The following is a 19,778-nucleotide window of genomic DNA, read 5'->3' as shown; positions in this document are numbered from 1 at the left end:
TGCCCTTTTAAAAAAGACCCCAGAGAGCTCCCTTGGTCCTTCTGTCATGTGAGAACACAGTGAGAAGATGGTCATCTATGAACCAAGAAGTGGGCCCTCACCACACCTCAAATCTGCTGGCACATTAATCTGGGGCTTCCTGGCCTCCAGAACTCTAAGAAATAGATTTCTGTTGTTTATAAGCCACTCAGTCTATGGTATTCTATTACAGTAGCCTAAACAAACTAAGACTTTGGATTATAACCAAAAATGGAGCACAAAATTTCTTGAGTTCATACTGATATAACAAAATGATTGAATATATAAAGAAATGGGGGGCAGAATAGATACATTTCACATACAGAAGAATACCAATTCATACAGATACTGTCCCCTCAAAGAAGTGTAATGTAACTCCCTACCCCTTAAGCATGGGCTGTGCTTAGACATTTTCTTTTAAAGAGTAAAGTATAGAGAGAAGACAGCAGGAGAGTAACTTTTTAGTGGAGAAATGACAAATACTACCTAGTCATTGGTTCAAACTCAGTATTATCAGTGATAAATCACGATGGTAGCAGGAATCCTTGATATGATGTGATGGGCACTTTATCTCTGTGGTCTTGTTAGAGTACGTAGTTAGGCAGACACGACCAGTGCAGGAGAGGGGCCCCCTTCCAGAAGTGTCAGGCGACCATTAGGTGATGATCAGGCGGTTGTTAAACTGTCTCTCTAAATTAATAGTTGGTCAGAGCCAGTACGAGGGAAAGGCAGGCTCCCGATAGATAGGAAACACCTGAAGCTGATAATCTGCAGCTTCCTGATAAGATCTCAGGAGTTGGGTGAGCAGGCTCAAGCATGTGCACTAATAGGCTTTAACTGAAATATGACTTTTCTCCAGGAACCATTGACTGATAAGGGAAAAATGCCTTGAGTGAGCATGCGTACAACTTCAGTAAATACACCGTGCATGTGGCCCCTCCAAAGTGCTGGCAGGCCACTGTGCATGTGCATAGCCCACCCCAAGGGAAGAATCAGGGGAGAAAAAACACAAACCCTGGAACCATGCCAATGCATAAAACCCCAAGTCCAGGCTGAACAGGACACTGAGATCTCTCAAGTTGTTACTTGGCTCTCTTCCAAGTGTACTTTGCTTCTTTTCACTCCTGCTCTAAAACTTTTTAATAAACGCTCACTCACTTCTGCTCTAAGATTGTCCTCAGTCCCTCCCTCTGCCTTACATCTACTTCCGGCCCTCAGCTGAATGCTTTCCTCCAAGGAGACAAGAATCAAGTTTGCTGAAGACCCAGGTGGATTCTCTGCTGGTAACAGACTTCCTCCCAAGAACCCAACACCCGGTATAATCATGAGAGAAATTAAATTAAGAAACATTCTATACAATACCTCAAAACTTACAAGCTTATCAAAAACAGGGAAAGTCTGAGAAACTACCACAGCCAAAAGGAGCCAAAGAAGACATAATGACTGAATATAATGTGGCATCCTGGATGTGACCCTGGGGTAGAAAAAGGGTATTAGGGAAAAAAATGAAGAAATTTGAATACAGTAGGGACTTTAGGTAATTATTATGTATCAACGTTGGTTTCTGAATTGTGAGAAAATGTACCACACTAAAGTAAGATGTTAATAATCAGGACAACAGAGTGGAGGGTATACAGAAAACCTTTATATTATCTTTACAACTTTTCTATAAGTCTAAAACTATTCTAACATAAAAAGATTATAGACTTGGCACAGTGGCTCAGGTCTATAATCCCAGTACTTTGCGAGGCCAAGGCTGATGGATTGTTTGAGCCAAAGAGTTTGAAACCGACCTGGGCAACATGGTGAAACCCTGTCTCTACGAAAAAATACAAAAATTATCGAGGTGTGGTGGTGTGTAGCTGTAGTCCCAGCTACTTGGGAGGCTGAGGTGGGAGGATCTATTGAACCCAGGAGGCAGAGGCTGCACTGAGCTGTGATTGTGCCACTTCATGATAACAAGGTGGCAGAGCAAGATCTTGTCTCAAAAAAAAAAAAAAAAGGATTATTAAGAAAAATGGTTACTTCATAGGGTGGTTATTCTCATAACACCAAACTTAAAGCATTTAGCACAGCATTTGGCACATAATACGTGCCAATACCTGGCAACTATTATTGGTTAGCATTATTAAGCAAGGTTAATGGATGAGCTGCTTAGCAATCCATCTCAAAAGCAGAATACTCATATTATTTGGGGAGCATGAAGAAAAATCTGATAACTTCCACTACCTTAAGTGCTTATTCATGTGTTTACAAATCAGTAATCTTGGGAATCCTATTATTGTTATCTGTGCTGGACAAGTCTATTTTCATTATCATGATTTTTCCAGCATTATTCTGTATTTAAGATAAAACTCCAAGGAATGAATTGTATTATGCCTCTGGATTACTAAACTCTCTCACCTTTCTGTGTAGAGCTCAGTAATGTTCCTTCTAATAACTTTCTTCCAATCGTGTCTCCTTAGCCAACAAATTTAACTTGTAGTCATATGATCAGAAATGTGCTGTACATCCTCCCAGTGCACTGGAACGTCTTTGTCACACTGCAACATTGGCTATGGCCTAAAAAAATACATTGCACCATCTGGTGTTTGCTCACCACAATATCTCCATGTCTGGTTCCCACTTAAACTTGCATTCCTTCTACATCATTCATTAAGCCTCTTTGACCCTGCCCCCAACCCAAATTGGAAGTCATGTCACCCTCTTCTGAGTGCTTAATTCAAATTTGCTGTTGAGTACTGGAAGCACAGTCCTGTACTGAAGGTTTCTGCAGGCATTCTGTGTAATCTCTCCTAGTTTGTTAACTCCCTCTGGGCTAAAGCCAACCCTGCTCTACCTGGTAACCTTTTCCACATTTAGCTCTGAGTCCAGCACATATAGGGCTCCCAGTAAACATTTATTGAAGTGATGCTAATTTGGATGCCATCCAAAAAACTAACCCAAGCACTCAAATGAGCTTGCCTACCAGGAGGATTTATCTCACTTAGCACAGCACTCCAGAATAGGCTTTACTGAGTTGTCTGCAGAGAGCATTTCCAAGAACTGATAATTAAATAAAATAAAAATAAATGCCACTAGTGACTGCCTTATTTTCCTATTGGTTTGTTTTTGTATCTTTATAATTCTTCTGGTTTGTTTATCAGAGTCAGTCATCTTCTCTTTTTCTTATTAATGCCAGTTACAGTATTTTTGGCAAATTAACAAATATAGAAATGGTTATACCCAACATGTTCCATTTCTTCAAGGTCATGAAAGGGATTGCTAAATCAGACAAATAGGTAAAATAAGACTTTTATTATCTGTCCATCCACCCACTCATCTATCTATTTATCTATTCACTTATCCATCCTACTTCAATAGTCATTTACAGATGCCTACCACATGCCAGGTGTTACGCAGGGCACTGCAGATGCAGGGGTGAATAAGAAAGGCCTAGCCCTCAAAACAGTCCCAATCTAGTTGGGGAAAAACAGTCAAATAAATAAATAAGTACAAATGCAACATAACAAGTGCTATTATAAGGATAACATAGGACAGACACTCTAGTTGGACATATATGCTCATAGACTAATGACTCTTGAGCCAAAACAAACAAACCAGTCCCAATTGTACTGGTCTGTTCTCACACTGCTAATAAAGATGTACCTGAGACTGGGTAATTTATAAAAGAAAGAGGTTTAATGGACTCACAGTTCCACATGGCCGGGGATGCCTCACAATCATGGTAGAAGGCAAAAGAGAAGCAAAGGCATGTCTTACATGGTGGCAGGCAAGAGAAGTTGTGCGAGGGAACTCCCATGTGTAAAACCATCAGATCTTGGGAGATATATTCACTACCATGAGAACAGTATGGGGAAAACTCTCTCATGACTCAATTATCTCCACCTGGCCCTGCCTTGACAAGTAGGGATTATTACAGTTCAAGGTGAGATTTGGGCGGGGACACAGCCAAATCATGTCACCAATCATGGGTTGTTTCATGGATTTCTTCAAATGGCTTCCATGTCTTGTAGAGGACTAGGAAGACTGGGAATGAAGCCTTGCCTCTGACATTTCCTAACTCTGATCATAAGCAAGTCACTGAACTGCCCTAAGTCTCAGCTGCCTTCTCTGTACAATAGCATCATTGCGGTCCTTGTTTAAAAGTTCCTGACATGGGAGATGTGTGTAAACTCTAAGGGGCTGTAAGAATATAATCAATTAGTTAATGAATTGCAATTATTATTATTATATTGATTACAAGGCAAAGGAAAATATTTTTCCCTTACAACCTCCTCTGGTCCACTCAATCTCTGCAAGAATTGGAAATTTTTGGTAGAACCAGTTTTTTTCTCTTAATCTATGTAGTCAAGCTCTACTTTTCTGCTTTTACTAGACTGGTGTCTGGTGGCTTCCTCAGACCCCTGGGTGCCAAGATGTCAGTGTATGCTGTGACAGAGCACCTGGCAGATTGACTTTAAACCTCCATATGTGTGCTAGCTACCCCATCGCTGCTCAGAACAGGAGGTCCAAACAGCAGTTTTGGATGCTGTGAGTCTTAGAACTCATGGTTTTAGTCTAGTCAGATGTTCATTCATATTTGGGGACAAAAACAAAAACAAACCTAAAAAAAAAAATCAAGAGATGCAACATCTTAAGGAAGAAAGTTTGGATCTTGTTAAAAGATAGTAGTGATTGAGGGGTGGGGAGAAGGGCAATAGTGTCCCAATACCATCTCTGAGAGCTGGCAGGGGCTTTGTGGCCTGGATGAATTCAAAGCCTACAGGACATAAAGCCACATGTTTTTCTCGTGAGCCCCACAAATATAAAGCTCCCTTAATCCACACTAAAATAAAACTGAAATGTAAGCCGGCCCCGATCTGTATGCAGCATGACCTCTTCCACCACCCTACAGCTCATTCAATCTCCAACCTACTGGTTGCCTTGCCACGCTAATTTCACCTCCTAAAAAATTCTTCCTCATTCCTCCTCATCCCCCTCCCATATTCTTTTGACTTTTTTTTTTTTGCCACCCAAACAGCATCCCAGAATGCCTCATTTGGTGACATCACAGATAGCCATGGGTTGCTTCTGGTGTCCCATCTGTTCCTGCAGGCCTTGCCTCAGTGCGGGTGAAATATGAAGGGAGTGTTCAGTTGAGGCTGGGGTGGGGGTGGGAGTGGGGATCGGGCCTTTGAAGCTGTTTTCTATCAGGGCACTGCAGCTGTCAGTGTTGGCTGTGGAAGCCAGTGATTGTCCTTGTAGCTCCCTGTTGCCGGCAGTGCACTGTGCTTGCGGATATTAATTGGGCTTTCATTATGTGAATGAACCCAGAGGCTTTTGCAGCCGATTCCTATATATATATTGATTTATTAAAAATGCCAATAACTAACAGCTCTCTCAAAGCAGCTTTCAATGTATTTGATAATTAGTTGGTTTGTGGTTTTTTCACCATTTTTCTTCCTTTTCTTATTTCTTTTTACACATCACAGCATAATAGATCACAGAATCTTTGGGACAATGAACAGGCATATTGGCTAAATCACCTTATTATACTTCCATATAGTTGAAAAGAGGCTTAATGCTAAATTATCAGATCCCAGCTATTGTGGAAACCAAGAAAGAATAATGCTCCAAATTAACGACTGTGGTGCCTCTGTGCCACTCATTGTCCCAGGACCTACTGGCACGCCTCCCAAGGGAGCTCTCCATTGAGTCAGCACTCCTCTGAAATGAACAGTGGGGCCCAAATTCAGGCGGGGAGGGAGCCTCTTTACTTTTTGGTGTATTATAGGCTATAAGATATCTTAGGAGCTGGTCTTGGGGGAAACAAACAAACAAATAAACAAACTTGTATTACATTTGTGTGTAACTGTGGGAAAAATTATGCTTTGGCACACCCCAAATTCAGCATGTCACAGGAGACTTCAGCACCTGAGATACTATATAATATTCCCCAAAAAGTGGAGATGAAAGGAGAAATTGCTCATTTGTTTCATTTCACTGAAACTTTTCAAAGGAAGAAAAGATGTTCATTAAAAGTTAACAGTGAGGCAGCTGTGCTGAACTCCCAAAGAAAATGTCATTGTCACAGGAGCCTGTGACCCAGTATCATTCTCTGTAGCAGAATCTAAGGTTCCTGTGGTCTTGTGGTCTTTGAGCCATTAATGTAATTGAAAAAGAAGAGAAGTGTCCCAAGAATGTGGGGATGCAGATGGGTTTGGGAGGACCATTGTTATAGCCTGCATGCCATGACTTCATAGGAAGAAAATATAATTTCGATTCTAAAAACTAGGTAGGATAAGAGATCCTAACGAAGCTCTTCCTTTCAGTTCTGGGAAGAGGAGTTGAACTTGATTTCCTTATAATAAACGATTTATGTCCAATTATCTCTCTCTTTCTGTGTCTGACTCTTTCTTTCTCACTCTACTTCTTTAAGTGAAAAGCCCACTGACATTAGATGGGCAAGAGTGGAAATATGGAACAAATGAGAAAAAGCAAAACCGAACCTTAACAAAATTGCTGTTTTCATGTTCAACTATAGGTTGTTTCTGCAGTGTTATATATGGTTATTTCTAATACAATCTCTGAGAAAAACAAGCAAACAACTGTGTTTCAGGTAAATATGCAAAGATAACTGTATATTTGTGCCATTGGACAAACTCTTCTTGAATGGCTTCATGCAGTTAACAGTTCAGTGATGACAATGGAACTTTGGGTAGCAAAGATAATAACTAAGTGCTAATTTTGGAGAAAACAAATCATGTTTCTGACTATTTAATATAACACTTCTCTTTATATATTGTAAAATGGGTAGAGAATAAAAGTATCCCTTCCCCCTACCAAAAAAATTCAGAAAGTATTCACAAGGTCCAAAACTAAGGACCCAGGGTCATTTTAAGAAAACCATTACATTCCTATTCAAGACCATATGAAGTCATGCTTATTACTTTGCACTAATATTCTCTTTCAACTTAATAAGGGAAATAGAAAGATAGCCAGCAATATCATGCCTAATTTTTATCCCACTGAGGTGTTCTGACATAGTAGCTATACAAACACACCTTTATTAATTAAGGTATGTTAATAGGAAGAAATAATATTCCATTCAGAAGGGCACAGAGAAGATATAATGGGTATGTGCTGCTTTTCTGAGACCCAAGATAAAACAGAAAAGTGACACATATGGAGGAGATGGCACCATACTGTAATTCTGGTTTTCTCATGTTGCCAGGGTGGTTCCCTCAGCAATATAACATTTGTAGTAATGGCCTCCATTCATTTAGTGCCCACTATGCTCCAGGCTCCACGTAACATGCTTACATATATGAATATTTCTCATACTGTTGAGTTATATTACTGGAAATGTCAAGACCAAACGTTGCTTATTTATTTTTGATAAGGGCTGAGAGTGGAGTAAAATAGTAGAGGCATTAAAAAAAAAAAAAAAAGAAAGATACTTATCTTCATTTCGTGGATTATTTCTCAGTTTTCAGTTTAATTTCTCTCTTGGCTAACCTTGCAGCAATTTAGGGCCTATGGGAAGGGGATTAACTTCAGAATACCTATGCTGTTTCTTCTCCCCAAAACATCTACAATGCATCCCCCAGCTTCCGTATTCTTTCTGTACCATTTCCAAATAATCCTTATGCCAGTTCTGAAAGTTCACCTCAGTAGCCACTCTGCATTGGAAAACCAGCCCTGCAACAGGAGGGACTTTCTCTAGAGCAGCCATATTTTCTGAACCCCACACTGAGACACATTGTCTAAGAAGTTGGGACCTATTTGAAAGAAAAACTGGTGAAATTTGTGAAATTTAGACTCACAGAAAATCCAAAGCATAGAGTTGACATTCTTTTAAGAATCCCAGGGTTACATTTCAGAACTGCACAGCAGACAACCCAAAAGTCCACAGACCCTGGGATTCTTTCCATCCTCTAAACGGATTCCCGACAAGAAGCCTGCGGGCTCTGCTTCTCCCATTTGCGCCGTTTTAGAATGTCTGCTCCAGGTTACTGAGTACCTTAGCAAACACAGCTTCATAGGCATGAACAGGCAGAGGGTCCATAGAGTTTGAGGGTGACTGATGGATCTTTATGGAGCAGAGCAAGCTATGAAAAACAAAATAGAACAAGAACAAAGGGGTCCTGTACACTCGAGGAGTTTACTCCACTAACAGTCTTGCTCCGACATGTGAATCTTTCAGATCGGTGTCAGCTCAACAACGATATTCTATGAAATCATTCAGTGTAGGCATTTGATCATCTAGACCTGTACTGCCCAATATAGTAGCCACTAGCTACAGATGACTACTGAGTACTTGTAATGTGGCTAGCATGAATTGAGATGTGCTATAAATGCAAACTATATGGGAATTTCAAAGATGTAGGGCACATAAAGAACACAAAATATATCATGTACAATTTTTTATATTGATTACATGTTAAAATAGTATTTTGAATATATATTATTGGAGTCAATTTTACCTTTTCACTTTTAGAAATGTGGCAACCAGAAAATTTAAAATTATAAGTATAGCTCTTGTTTAAGGCTCACATTATGTATTTCCATTGAAAGCACTGGTCCGGATAGTTGGATGGAATAACAGGACACGATGTTATAGGACAAGACAAGTCTTCTGAAATTACCTTTGCTTTGTTCTTAATTTTGCAGGTGACATTAACACAGGATTTCTAAATACAGTATAAAAAGATGTTTTATATGGATACTTTTTTTGGTATAAATGTATTTTTACGAGTGAGTCTCTCTTTTTAGTTAAAAATAGGCAAAAAATTTGTAAGTAATTAAAATAACAGCTTGAAATAAAAAATTACAAATACCTATCCTTTGGTTTTTACTTTTTAACATTGCAAAGAATTATAATTAATGATTGATTTGGTCTCCCTGCCCCCGGAAGAGTATTAAAATAAGTTTGCTTAGATTCGATGTGAAAATTGAAAGCCAGACGTTGTGTTCAAGTGAAAAAAAAAAAAAGTCAGCATTAGGCATCTGGTTATTATAGTCTTTACTTTGAAAGAAATAAAATACTGCAATATTCAGTGAGAGTTGTTTAATAGTTGCATATATCTTCTAGGTTGTATTGCTATTCTTAATAAATCAAGAAAGTTCTTGTTGTTTGAGTTAAGCAACTTGGTAAAATAAGTATGTAACATTTTGTTTGAGTTAAGCAACTTGGTAAAATAAGTATGTAACATTTAAGTTAAGCCACAGAGTATTGCCCAAATGCAGTCTTGTCCCTGGCCATCTTGCAATGTTCAGATTCTTTTATAACACGATGAAATCATCTTACATGACAATTTTACCTTGGAGTACGTAACAGCTAATCAGCTGTAACAAACAATACTAGATCAAAGGCAAAAACACACATTTTTCTTCACTAGCAAGTCCTGGAGTTTAAAACTTCAATAGCAATTTTAAAGCATGTCTTCATAATGAATAGTATATTGCAAGTAGCAGAGTGCATTCTAAGCAGTGGCTTTATATTCTGTTTACTTAAAATCATTCCATATGCACTTACGATAAATTACTTAATCTTTAAACATAAAATGTTTTAACTCAAGGATAAGATTCCCACTCAATAAATGCACAGGGATACTATTACTTCTTAATCAGAAAGCTAAAAATATATGCATTCAGAAACGATGTTTGCTGAAGTACTTGCAAGCCTAAGCGTCTTCATTCTAAAAGGGATATATCCAAGGCTGATACCAAGGAGATGACTTTGCAGAATAAAAGCTACATGTTTTTCCCGTTAAATTTTGTTTTATTTTGTTTTTCTGACCCAACTTTGGATTGTTGAGGCATCAGGTAATAAGCTGTAGAAACATACATTCTATCCATGCTGAGTAATATACAGATCACAGCTGTAACTCAAGCCACCAACTAAGAATAAAAGCACAAGAAAACAAACCAACCAAAATCGAAAGCAAACAACATGCTTATCACATAATAACTATTGAATAATGCAAATATGAACAAAGCAAACCAAGCAGGGGGCCTCCATCTCAGGAAGAAGAAAAGCCAGCAAATAGAAGGCAGTGATTGGGAAAGCGATAGGCTCTTCCTCCTCGTTCATTATTGAGAAAAAGTGGATCAGGACTGACATCTGCTGGCCTTGTTAATGGGATGTACCCATTGAAACAAGGGTCTTGGAGAACAAAACATTCTAGTGGGGTGATATTGCATCACTGGGGTAGGGAGGAGGCAATGGCTTGGCAAAGGCCTTTCTGGTGAGCTGCTTCCGAAGGAGCCAATCAGCGACCACTCCTTGGGCCAGAGTAGCCTCAGTTTTTTCCCCCCTTTGACATTTCACCCTCATAACCAGGAATGTTTTTCTAATCATCCCAAGAAGGGACAGAATATTATGTAGGTGGATTTCTACTTAGGATGACACAAGTTCCAAGAAGTAGTGGTTAAGTAGATGCTCAATAGATATGACAGACAATTCCAAGTCTTTATCAAAAGGCTCATTGGAGAATAAATTACTTGAAAAGGCTCATTGTGTGTCCACCCATTGACAACCTCAATAGCTTTCAGCAGTACCACGCTAGGGATCAGCCTCTTGAACATTTACTGAGTCCTGAATCTGTTCAACTTTTGTCAATCTCTCTTCTACTGCTCTATTTTCTAACTGAAATCAATCTTGTGGCACAGACATTGGGTTTTTGAAATTTTGTCCTCATGAGGCTTTGCTTCCAATCTCTGGGGTCTTAGTTTTCTAAGCACAGTACTATCCATCATTGGGAAATACCAGTTCATCATTGGCCTGGAAGGTATAAGAAACCTAGGGCAGTGTCTATCTTACTCAAGTCATCTTCATGGCACCTAGTACAGTTCCTCTCATATAAATGGTTATTCAACAAGTATTTATTGACTTACTTTGAAAGTATTCTATATTCCCTCATGTTGCTTTTAGGAATGTAATGTCTCTACCATGGATCTAAACAGAGCCTAGTGGTCTAGTGTTTAATTAGAAACACTAGTTTTAATTGGAAATAAGCAGTGATGCTGAGTATTTTTTGGGCCTCCTACCTGTGCCCTTCTCCATGTCATTTTAATCTTATCTCTTATGGGAGGTGCAGCACTAGGCTTTGTAATAGTAGGCTTAGGTCATGAGTTATGCAGAAATTCTTTTCCAGAACAATCCATAGCATGCTTCCTTTCAATAACAAAAGTGAGACTGGTGGGCCAGAAGTCTTTTTCCTTACACCTTTTGCTTATATGAATGTCAAAGTACTGTCAAAAGTATATATGACTGCTGTCTCTTTCAGTTAAATACATGTGTATGCCTCTTAGTGTATGTGTGCATGTACCCCTGGACACAAACAACTTATTTAAAAAAATTCTTTTTACAAGGCATATGGAAAAATTGAAGCCTGGAAAAATTTCCCCAGAGACAGAAGGGGGAGCAAGCCTGAAACTTTGACTGCCAGAGCATGAAAGAGACATACTGATCACACATTATCTTTAAAAACACTTGCAAAAATCATCCGGCTCAGATGAAGCTGGATGAAATTGATCCAGCAAAGCTGAATTACATTGCCACCTCAAACTACATTTTGGGAGGCAGAGGCAAACTAGTGCATATAAATCATTAGCTTTAAGGAAAAAATTATTAGCTTATGTCAAAAACTCTGCAAATCCCATTTTCTCTTTTCACCTTCTTTGAGCCTCTGTACTTTACTCCCAGCTTAAACAAAAGAAAAATGAATAGTTTCATTTTTCTTAAATACAGTTGAAGTAAAGGCCTTTTTTTCAATTCTGATTAAATAATTCTGAGTGTTTTTCGTAGTCATTAATGTTGTAATGGGGTTAATAGTTTATATATATTTGTAAGATTCTCTAAGCCTTAGGATTATTCTTAGATTTAAAAAAAATTAAGATCGTAAAAGAAAATATCGGTCTTAAATTATTGGGTACTACCATCTCAATATTTATAACTCATTTCAACGGTTTTATTGAAAACATATTCGTTTACATTTTGAAAAAATTTGAAGGTGGAAATAAAAATCACCCTGCTCAAAAACTTTGCAAAGCATTTTGCTTTTTATATACCATGGTAACCTAATAAAGACACTGTCACTTGGCAGATGGCATGGCATATTAGCCTTGAAATGAAACACTAGATGCCAAAACTATTAACTCCAACGTGCTCAGAAATTTAAAAAAATAATAATTTTTAATAATTTTTTTAAAACATTTATCTTGTCCTTCATCTTATCCTGCAACAAAAAGTAGTCAATTTCTAAAAGGGAAAAAAGCTCCAGTGCTTACTCAAATATGATTTGCAAATACAGTACCAGCAGGCATTTGAAATACTGAATCTGGACTGGAGCATCCAGGTTAATAGTCTCAGTCCTATTTAAAACCATTTTGGCCGACATGTAGAGACTCTCCACTTATGCATTGTTTGAGCAGAACATTTCTTTTGTCTTATTCTTGCACTTTTATCCCAGCCCCTTTTCAAAGACATAGTTTATACAGGCAACTGGCTCTGCAATCCTAAAATCTAAGCGTCCACGGCGACGAAACGATGTAGAAGGGGTCTGATTCCTCAGGCCAAGATAAGCCATGTTCAGAATACAGCCTTGTCTCTTTAAGAGATGATAGGTTTTTGCAGGCAGCCTCAGCAGGCAAGGCAGGGCATCTGTGCCAGGTGGCCATGCTCCCGGATCCCTGTTTTAGGGTGTAATAGAAGCGGCAGAATACCCCTTTCCCAGAAATTTTCCTTTTTTATGGTGTCCAACATCCATATTTTGTAATTTTCAGACTCTTAATTCTAAATCTAAGTTATACTGGAAAAGAAGGTCAGATTCTCCCTCTCCTCCCCTCTCCTCCTCTCCCCACCCCTCCTCTCCTCTCCCTTCCCCCCTTCTTTCCCATTTCTCTTTTTTCCTAAAGAGCTCATGGAACATATAACTTTTTAACCTCATCTAAATCAGGGCAAATAAACTGAGACATGGTAATGCATGCCATAGTTTTTCTTATGAAAATAATACAGGATGAAAGGAGATTTTCTTGTTAGAGAGGAAAGGATTAAACATCTTTACCCTGTATTAGCCGGTTGACTTTTAAAATATTGTCATGTAATATCAGTGCCACTTAAAACCTCTGGAAAGGCAAATCTTTCTCTGTCAAAGAGATGCCATAATTCACATTCCCAGGAAGGAATTCTATAAGAAAAGGAAACAAATACAGATTCTCACAAGACATACTCAAGGCCACTAGCCTACTAAGGAAAAAGAAGCACCTCAAAGAGATTATTCCAAATATATGGGCCAAGAACATGAATGTCTTTGGAGAAAAAAAATAATTTTCAGACTTAAATTTCAGTATATCCTTCTGAAAGATAAAATGTAGAAAACCTGAAAAATAATTTTTGGCAATGTTTACTGGTCTTTCCTCCTATCTCTGATTTTCATGGACTCTATTATATAGTTAAAAGAATACTTCTATAGTCAGAAACCAGGCAGAAGACACTCCTGTGGTGTGGTCCATCTATCTAATATTGAAGTTCTTTTACTCTTATTCTTGTATTTAGGTTTAAACAACCCCTACCAGCCATCACAAAATGCAAGAAGGAACAGAAGCATAGGTGAGCATATCTACCACCTCAAGGATTCTTTGATTTGGTAAATACTCATTGAGTGACTACCAAGTACCAGGCACTATTCTAGGCAGTGGGATGCTGTGGTGAGCAAGACAGCTCTAGATGAAAGCAAACCTTCAGAAATCTTGATGTTTAGGAATCAAGAGCACAAGCATATACATATACAGAATAATGTAGGCCACCTTCTATTCGTTCAAAACACTCTTTCCTACCAGCTTGCCATTGTTGCTGAAATTTTCATCATGAAATTGGTTCCTTTGATTTCGTTTGATTCCCCATATTTATTTGGAGACTCTCTCACCTTATGAATTACAATTGAGGGCAGAGTCTACAGCTCACTATAGAAGCTAAAAATGCAGACTTGTTTTCCCAGCCTTTTGTGCAAATAAGAGAGTAGGCCTATGACCTACACTCTACAAACCTGTTTTGGGCTTTGACTTGGGAACTAGTGAGTTAAAGAGACTAGGATCATGGAGAAACCATTCCAGTGTGGATGGTGTGACAGTAGCAGCTACATTGTCTTCTAAGGGGCAGCAACATAATGACAGTATCTTTTTGGATGCTGGAGGCATTGGTGGTACAATCTTCAGGGTCCAGTCTCCAGCAGCAAAAGGGGCAGTGTTCTCATTCATCTGTTGCTTGGCATGATTTTGGCTGAGGTTCCAGTTTGTGGAAGACTCCATGTAGTTTTTTACCTATTTTCCTTTCCTGCAAGTCCTCCCACCGGATTCTCCATAATCTCTCTTCCTTCAACTATTAGCTGGCTGGTGATGCCCAGTCTAAACTTGAAGTCACATTTAAATATGGCACAGCCTTCATCAGCCTGAGTCCCTGAATGGTTATAGGGAGCAGAGCCTCCTCACCAATTAGATTTTGGTGGATGAGAAAAAAATTTCTATTGTACTATGTCATTGAGATTTCAGGAAATCCAAATAACAGCTAGAATTTCCATAACTAATGTGCACATTCATTCCAGAGCGTGGAATGTTGCCATAACAAAAACCTAAAATGCCTGGCATCGGCTAAGCAACAAGGATGTGAATGGCAGGGAAACTGACTTTGGAGGCTGAAAAGATGAAGATCTATGTTATGCAGTGGCAAAACCTTTGATAAAACCGCCTCTTGCTATAACTCAAAAGACAGGCCAAGTGCATGCTGATTCTTTAGCTCTAGGGAAAGGGGTTGGAAAACAGAATGTTAGTAGCAATTTCCAAAAAAAATGGATGAACTCAGGCAAGAATTGGCTTGTTTTCAAGCAAAAATGAAATGGAATATCAGAAACTAGAGGTGTTGAAAAGTTGGAAAAATTGATTGCTTCCAAAACGGAAACAGTAGGAAATCAGAATGAATAAGACTCAGCCTTGCAGCTAAGAACAAATTAAGGGTGAAGTCTTCCTATTTAGACTTGATGGCCTCAATACCGTAGATAGAGAATGAAACATGAAGACGTAGAAAGCAAGAATATAAATCAGGCCTAAGAACTATGACCAGGGAAGAACCTTGGATATGCTTTCTAGCACATGAAGTTGATTAGAAGTAAATAAATTAGAAATCTACTAGATTTTTGAGGGAATTGTACTGACAAAGAAACCATAAAGTTAGACTAAAGTGTACCTTTGATTATTAAAATAAGTTTTGGGCCACCAGAGTTATGCAGCCTCCTAGGAGGGTGTATTTTCCTTCACTTATATTAGAAGTGGCCAAGGAGGAAAAGGACAAAGAAGAAATTTTAGATAGTGGATCCAGGAGCTATGAAGACCAATGGACAAGGGAGTTTCTCCAAGAAAGCAGATCTAGGATCTATTCTAGAAACTTTCCTCACTCCCAGAGCAGGGTTTTCATAACACCTTTCCCCCAGTAAAATATGACACCTTCACCAGTGACTGCTGTGAGTCTTTTCTTTTCCACAAGGGTATGTTTACTGCAATTATTTTGTCCTCATCCCACCACCCTAGAAGGGAGGTGTTGGGGAGGAGGCAGTAGGTAATTGTCCTTCTAGTTATAGGTAGCTGGGCCATGGTGAGCCATGAATCTGGACCTGATGGGAAAGATGGCATCCCTAGAGAATCTGGACATAGAGCCAACTCAGTGAGTAGGCAGTGCTTTGAGTTCTCTTTCTTGGGGAGTGTGTGATTGTGCTGTGTGTAGAAGGAAGCATGACACAGATGTTTGGCAACCAGAAGGATAGGCTCGGGCAGAGACAAGCTAGCTGTTCCTCTTTCTTACTAAGTGGTATTTCCTCTCTCATAGCTAAGTGTGGTCATGTGACTGAGTTCTGATCAATGAAATGTGAACAGAAGTGACGTATGCTGCTTCCAGGCCTGACCTATAAAAAAGGTACACATGGACTGTGTCTCCACTCGCTTTTTTCCCTTCATCTGCTGACGTGATGCTTAGGTCAAGGTGATCCTGGAAGTCCAATGTTGAAAACATTTATGGTCTTGTTAGTTTGACCTCTTTAGTGATGATGTAGAGCAAAGCCTCACCTTCTTTCCCTCAAACACCAATTGAACTGTGAGTGAGAAATACATATTGTTTTAAGCCATTGAGATACCATGGTTTACCTGTTAATGCAGAGATTGCATCAGTATGAAAATTAACACTAGGGCTGCCTTATCTTTATTTCTTCCCATTTTCCAAGCCTCATTCTTGGCCATCCTGGCAACCCTGTGAGCTCTCAAATGAGTATCCTTTCCATTTATTTCTTTCCTATTTGTTACTTAGAATTGGTTTTTCTTGCTTGCAACTAAAAAACCTTCCTTGATACAGTCATTGTAAAAGTTAAGTTAAATAATGCCTTTAGGATAAGGCCTGACATCTAACTAAATATTCTACAAATATTAAACTTTCCTTTGCTTTAATTGGAAGAGCTAGTTTAACACTTTCATATGAGTCAATAACAAAGTCTGTAATAGAATCAAATATTGTCTCAATGTAAATCAGATTGTTTTGGTTAACTGGCCAGTTAATTAGCATTGTCTTAAGGAAAATCTTATCTTATTGGTAAATTGTGATGAGACAAGGAGAGAAAGTCTGTGGTGTTACTGAATTGGGAGTAGGTCTGAGGAGGGTTCATCAGGTGCATGCCTCTGTTCAAATCAGGAGCTTAATTCAGATGAGAATGAGCAACAAAGGAGTTAGAGGGGAAACAAACTTCATCTATGCAATTTTTCCCAAAGAAAACATGAATTAAAAATAATATGTAAAAATCCAGATAGTGTGGAATAAACATTTCCAAAGGAGAAGGCTTATGGTGTAAGTTTGTCTGCACCAAAAAATATTTACTTTTTATTTTTATTTTTAGAGATAGGATCTTGCTTTGTTGTCCAGGCTGGAGTGTGGTGGTACAACCATAGCTCACTGTAACTTTGAACTCCTGGGCTCAAGCAATTGTTCTGCCTCAGCCTTCTGAGTAGCTGGGACTACAAGTGTGTACCACCATGCTCATCTAATTTTAAAAATTTTTGTAGAGACGGGGTTCTCACTATGTTGCCTAGGTAGGTCTAGAACTCTTGGCCTCAAGTAATCCTCCCATCCTTGCCTCTCAAAGCCTGGGGGTTACAGACATAAACCACTGTGCCAGCCCAACAAAAAATTTTAATACACAAAATATACCTGTAAATAAGTAGAATTATACCTTCACATTTGTATTCTAAATGAAAAGGTTTAGTTAGTTTCAGGCCTAGTTTCAAGGAATTGCCAATTATATTAGCTCTAGTAGTGAAAGTATATTATAAACATGCACACGGCAATAAGGGACATAGAATTTTCCAGAAATCCAATAACATGAGCCATGGGAGCTGGGCCTCATGGATCTGCAACTGGAAGATCATTAAGAGTCTAAGTTTAGCTTTCAAGCCTCTAACACCTGAATCTGTATGTCTTTATTTTCATTCTAAACCATGAACCTATTTCAGCCCATGTTTTACATCTTTGCTGTCATCAACTATGACCGGTTCTTTTCATATTTGTGTGTTCAGATTTCCATTATCCCTAGGGTATGACTTTCTTCCTTATGGTACCATATGGTGACTAGAGCTCTAGCCATCACACCCAAGTTTCAGAGACCACAATGGAAGAGGGAATAAAGAAAAAAAAGGGGACAAAGGGAATTTGCCAACTGTCACTTGAAGATTAATTCCTGGATATGATTACATGATGCTTCTGTTTATATCACTTGATTCTAATTTTTTTATGGGAGGCTGAGAAATCTTATCTTTTTTGAATGGTCATGGATACAACGAAAGTTGGATGTTTTATTAGTGTGGAAGAGAGTAGAACAGATTTTGAGAGATGAGATACAATTGTGATAGAATCAAAGAGGAGACCAGTGGTTCTTAGAATAATTTTTAGTTTATTTTATTTAGCAAATACACAGTACTTATTATGTTTCAGTTACTTTTTAAAAGTGCTTCATAAATATCATTCTTTTAATCCTCATAGCAACCCTGTGAAATAGTTGCTATATTATCCCTATTTTGCAGGTGATAAAACTGAGGCACAGAGCAGTTAAATGATGTGTCCAAGTTACATAGCCACTAAATGACAAAATCTGGGTTTAAACCCAGCCAGTCTGGTTTAAGTACTGCCAAGAAATTGAGAAGTTTCAGAAGTGTATGCCTAGTGATATACTGGTAAATATTTAACAATTGGTTCTGTGGCAGGGAAGAAGCCCAGATTTTTGGTGTTTGCTGACATGTATGCTGTAAACACTTCCATCATGGATAAATAACCTTGAGAACATGAATAATAATAACATACAGCCAAATAACTAGGAAGTGATGAGTTTTGAGTATTTATTAGCTTGCTTTTCATATAATTTATTTAATTATAAGCTTATATAATTTAATTTTTAATAATGGCTATGTTTAACAACTGGTTGGCAAATTTCCTGAAAATTGAACTATCTGTTCTTAGGAGCAGGTGCAAGCCCAGTCTCAGCACAGAGTTGGTGCTCCTTGTCTAGAGATGAAGTGTGTTGGGAACAGGGGAGGGTTCACAAACAACCAGCCACGGGGCTGGATTGCAGTTCTACAGTAGGAGATCCAGGAATGCCAATGCCTACCCATGCCATCCTTCACCCCTGGCCCAGGCAGCAGCAACAGGGGGACTCTTTATTTGAAGGGAGTACTTCTAGGGTTAGAGAAGACAGGGCAGTGCCCCGTGAGGAAAGGGGAGCAGCAACACTCTGACGGCCAGCCACTAGAATACTGTCTATGACACAGCTCACCTTTCCCCACTTTTGCTGAAAAAGTAGAAAGAAAAGTTAAGTAGCTTCTTCCTCCTCGCCAACAATATAGCTGGGAAGGAGGAAGGCAAATCAGCAATCACACAAAGAAAAGAACTTATGTCTCAAGAAACCAGTTAAAATAGAATTGAACTTGAAATATAATTAATATCTTCAGTCTGATAAGAGAAGATATTATAAACAATTAAAAGAACAGATGGTTAAAAAAAGAACTAATTAGGGATTGGGGATATGAAAAATTGACATTAAAACCTGTTGTTAAAGCAAAAGAATGAAAGTTCAATATTATAATTTGGAAACACGGATAAGTTTATCACCCAAACTTAAGTACTACTAACCTTTTCATATACATTGTATCTTTTACAGGAATGTCATTTATGTGCTCTAGGGGATATGGGGGGCCGGGGGGCAGGTTTCTAAAGTCTGTAACCATGTCAAGTCATTTTAACATTTAAAATTCAGCCATGCGTCAAAACAAAGTAAGTGACATGAGACAATCTTACCCTTCTCTGAGTTTCTTTCTTGATACCTACTATTTTCCAAAAAAAAAAAAAAAAAACTTTTCAAAAAAAAATTCATTTTCCAAATGACGAAGCAGATTCTGGATATTGCTATATGTTTGCAATGTTTGCATTTTACTTCATAGCTCCATATTTTCATATTTTGCCCCACTGTAACCAATATTTCAGTTATCTGAGTCCTATTGTTGGGCTCTGTTATACTGTGTATCAATTGTCTTACCTTTTGAATCATTTATTGGAAAGGGCCTAATATTAATGCAAAGGGCAGAGTAAACTAGTATGAATAAGGTAGAAGAGGTTAGGAGACTTGGGAAGAGTTACAGTTCTTCAGAGCATGATTACCTTTACCTCTAGTAATCTCCTAAAAATAAAAGGGAAA

At 38.5% G+C, this 19,778-nt stretch overlaps 1 protein-coding gene across 1 annotated transcript in view; it reads right to left on the bottom strand.

Annotated features, from left to right (window-relative positions):
- Nucleotides 1-8,286, bottom strand: part of NFIB (nuclear factor I/B) — a 316,963-nt gene extending 308,677 nt beyond the window's left edge. Inside the window, exon 1 of the mRNA XM_011930400.1 lies at nt 7,827-8,286. Within this exon, the coding sequence (XP_011785790.1) occupies nt 7,827-7,934 (108 nt within the window). The 5' untranslated portion in view covers nt 7,935-8,286. The remainder of the gene's footprint in view (nt 1-7,826) is intronic.
- Between the last annotated feature and the right edge of the window lie 11,492 nt (nt 8,287-19,778).

Source organism: Colobus angolensis, unplaced genomic scaffold (assembly GCF_000951035.1).
Source record: "Colobus angolensis palliatus isolate OR3802 unplaced genomic scaffold, Cang.pa_1.0 Scaffold86, whole genome shotgun sequence".
NCBI classification, from domain to species: domain Eukaryota; kingdom Metazoa; phylum Chordata; class Mammalia; order Primates; family Cercopithecidae; genus Colobus; species Colobus angolensis.
The sequence above is the reverse complement of the archived record's forward strand: the minus strand, read 5'-3'. Positions and strand labels throughout refer to the sequence as shown.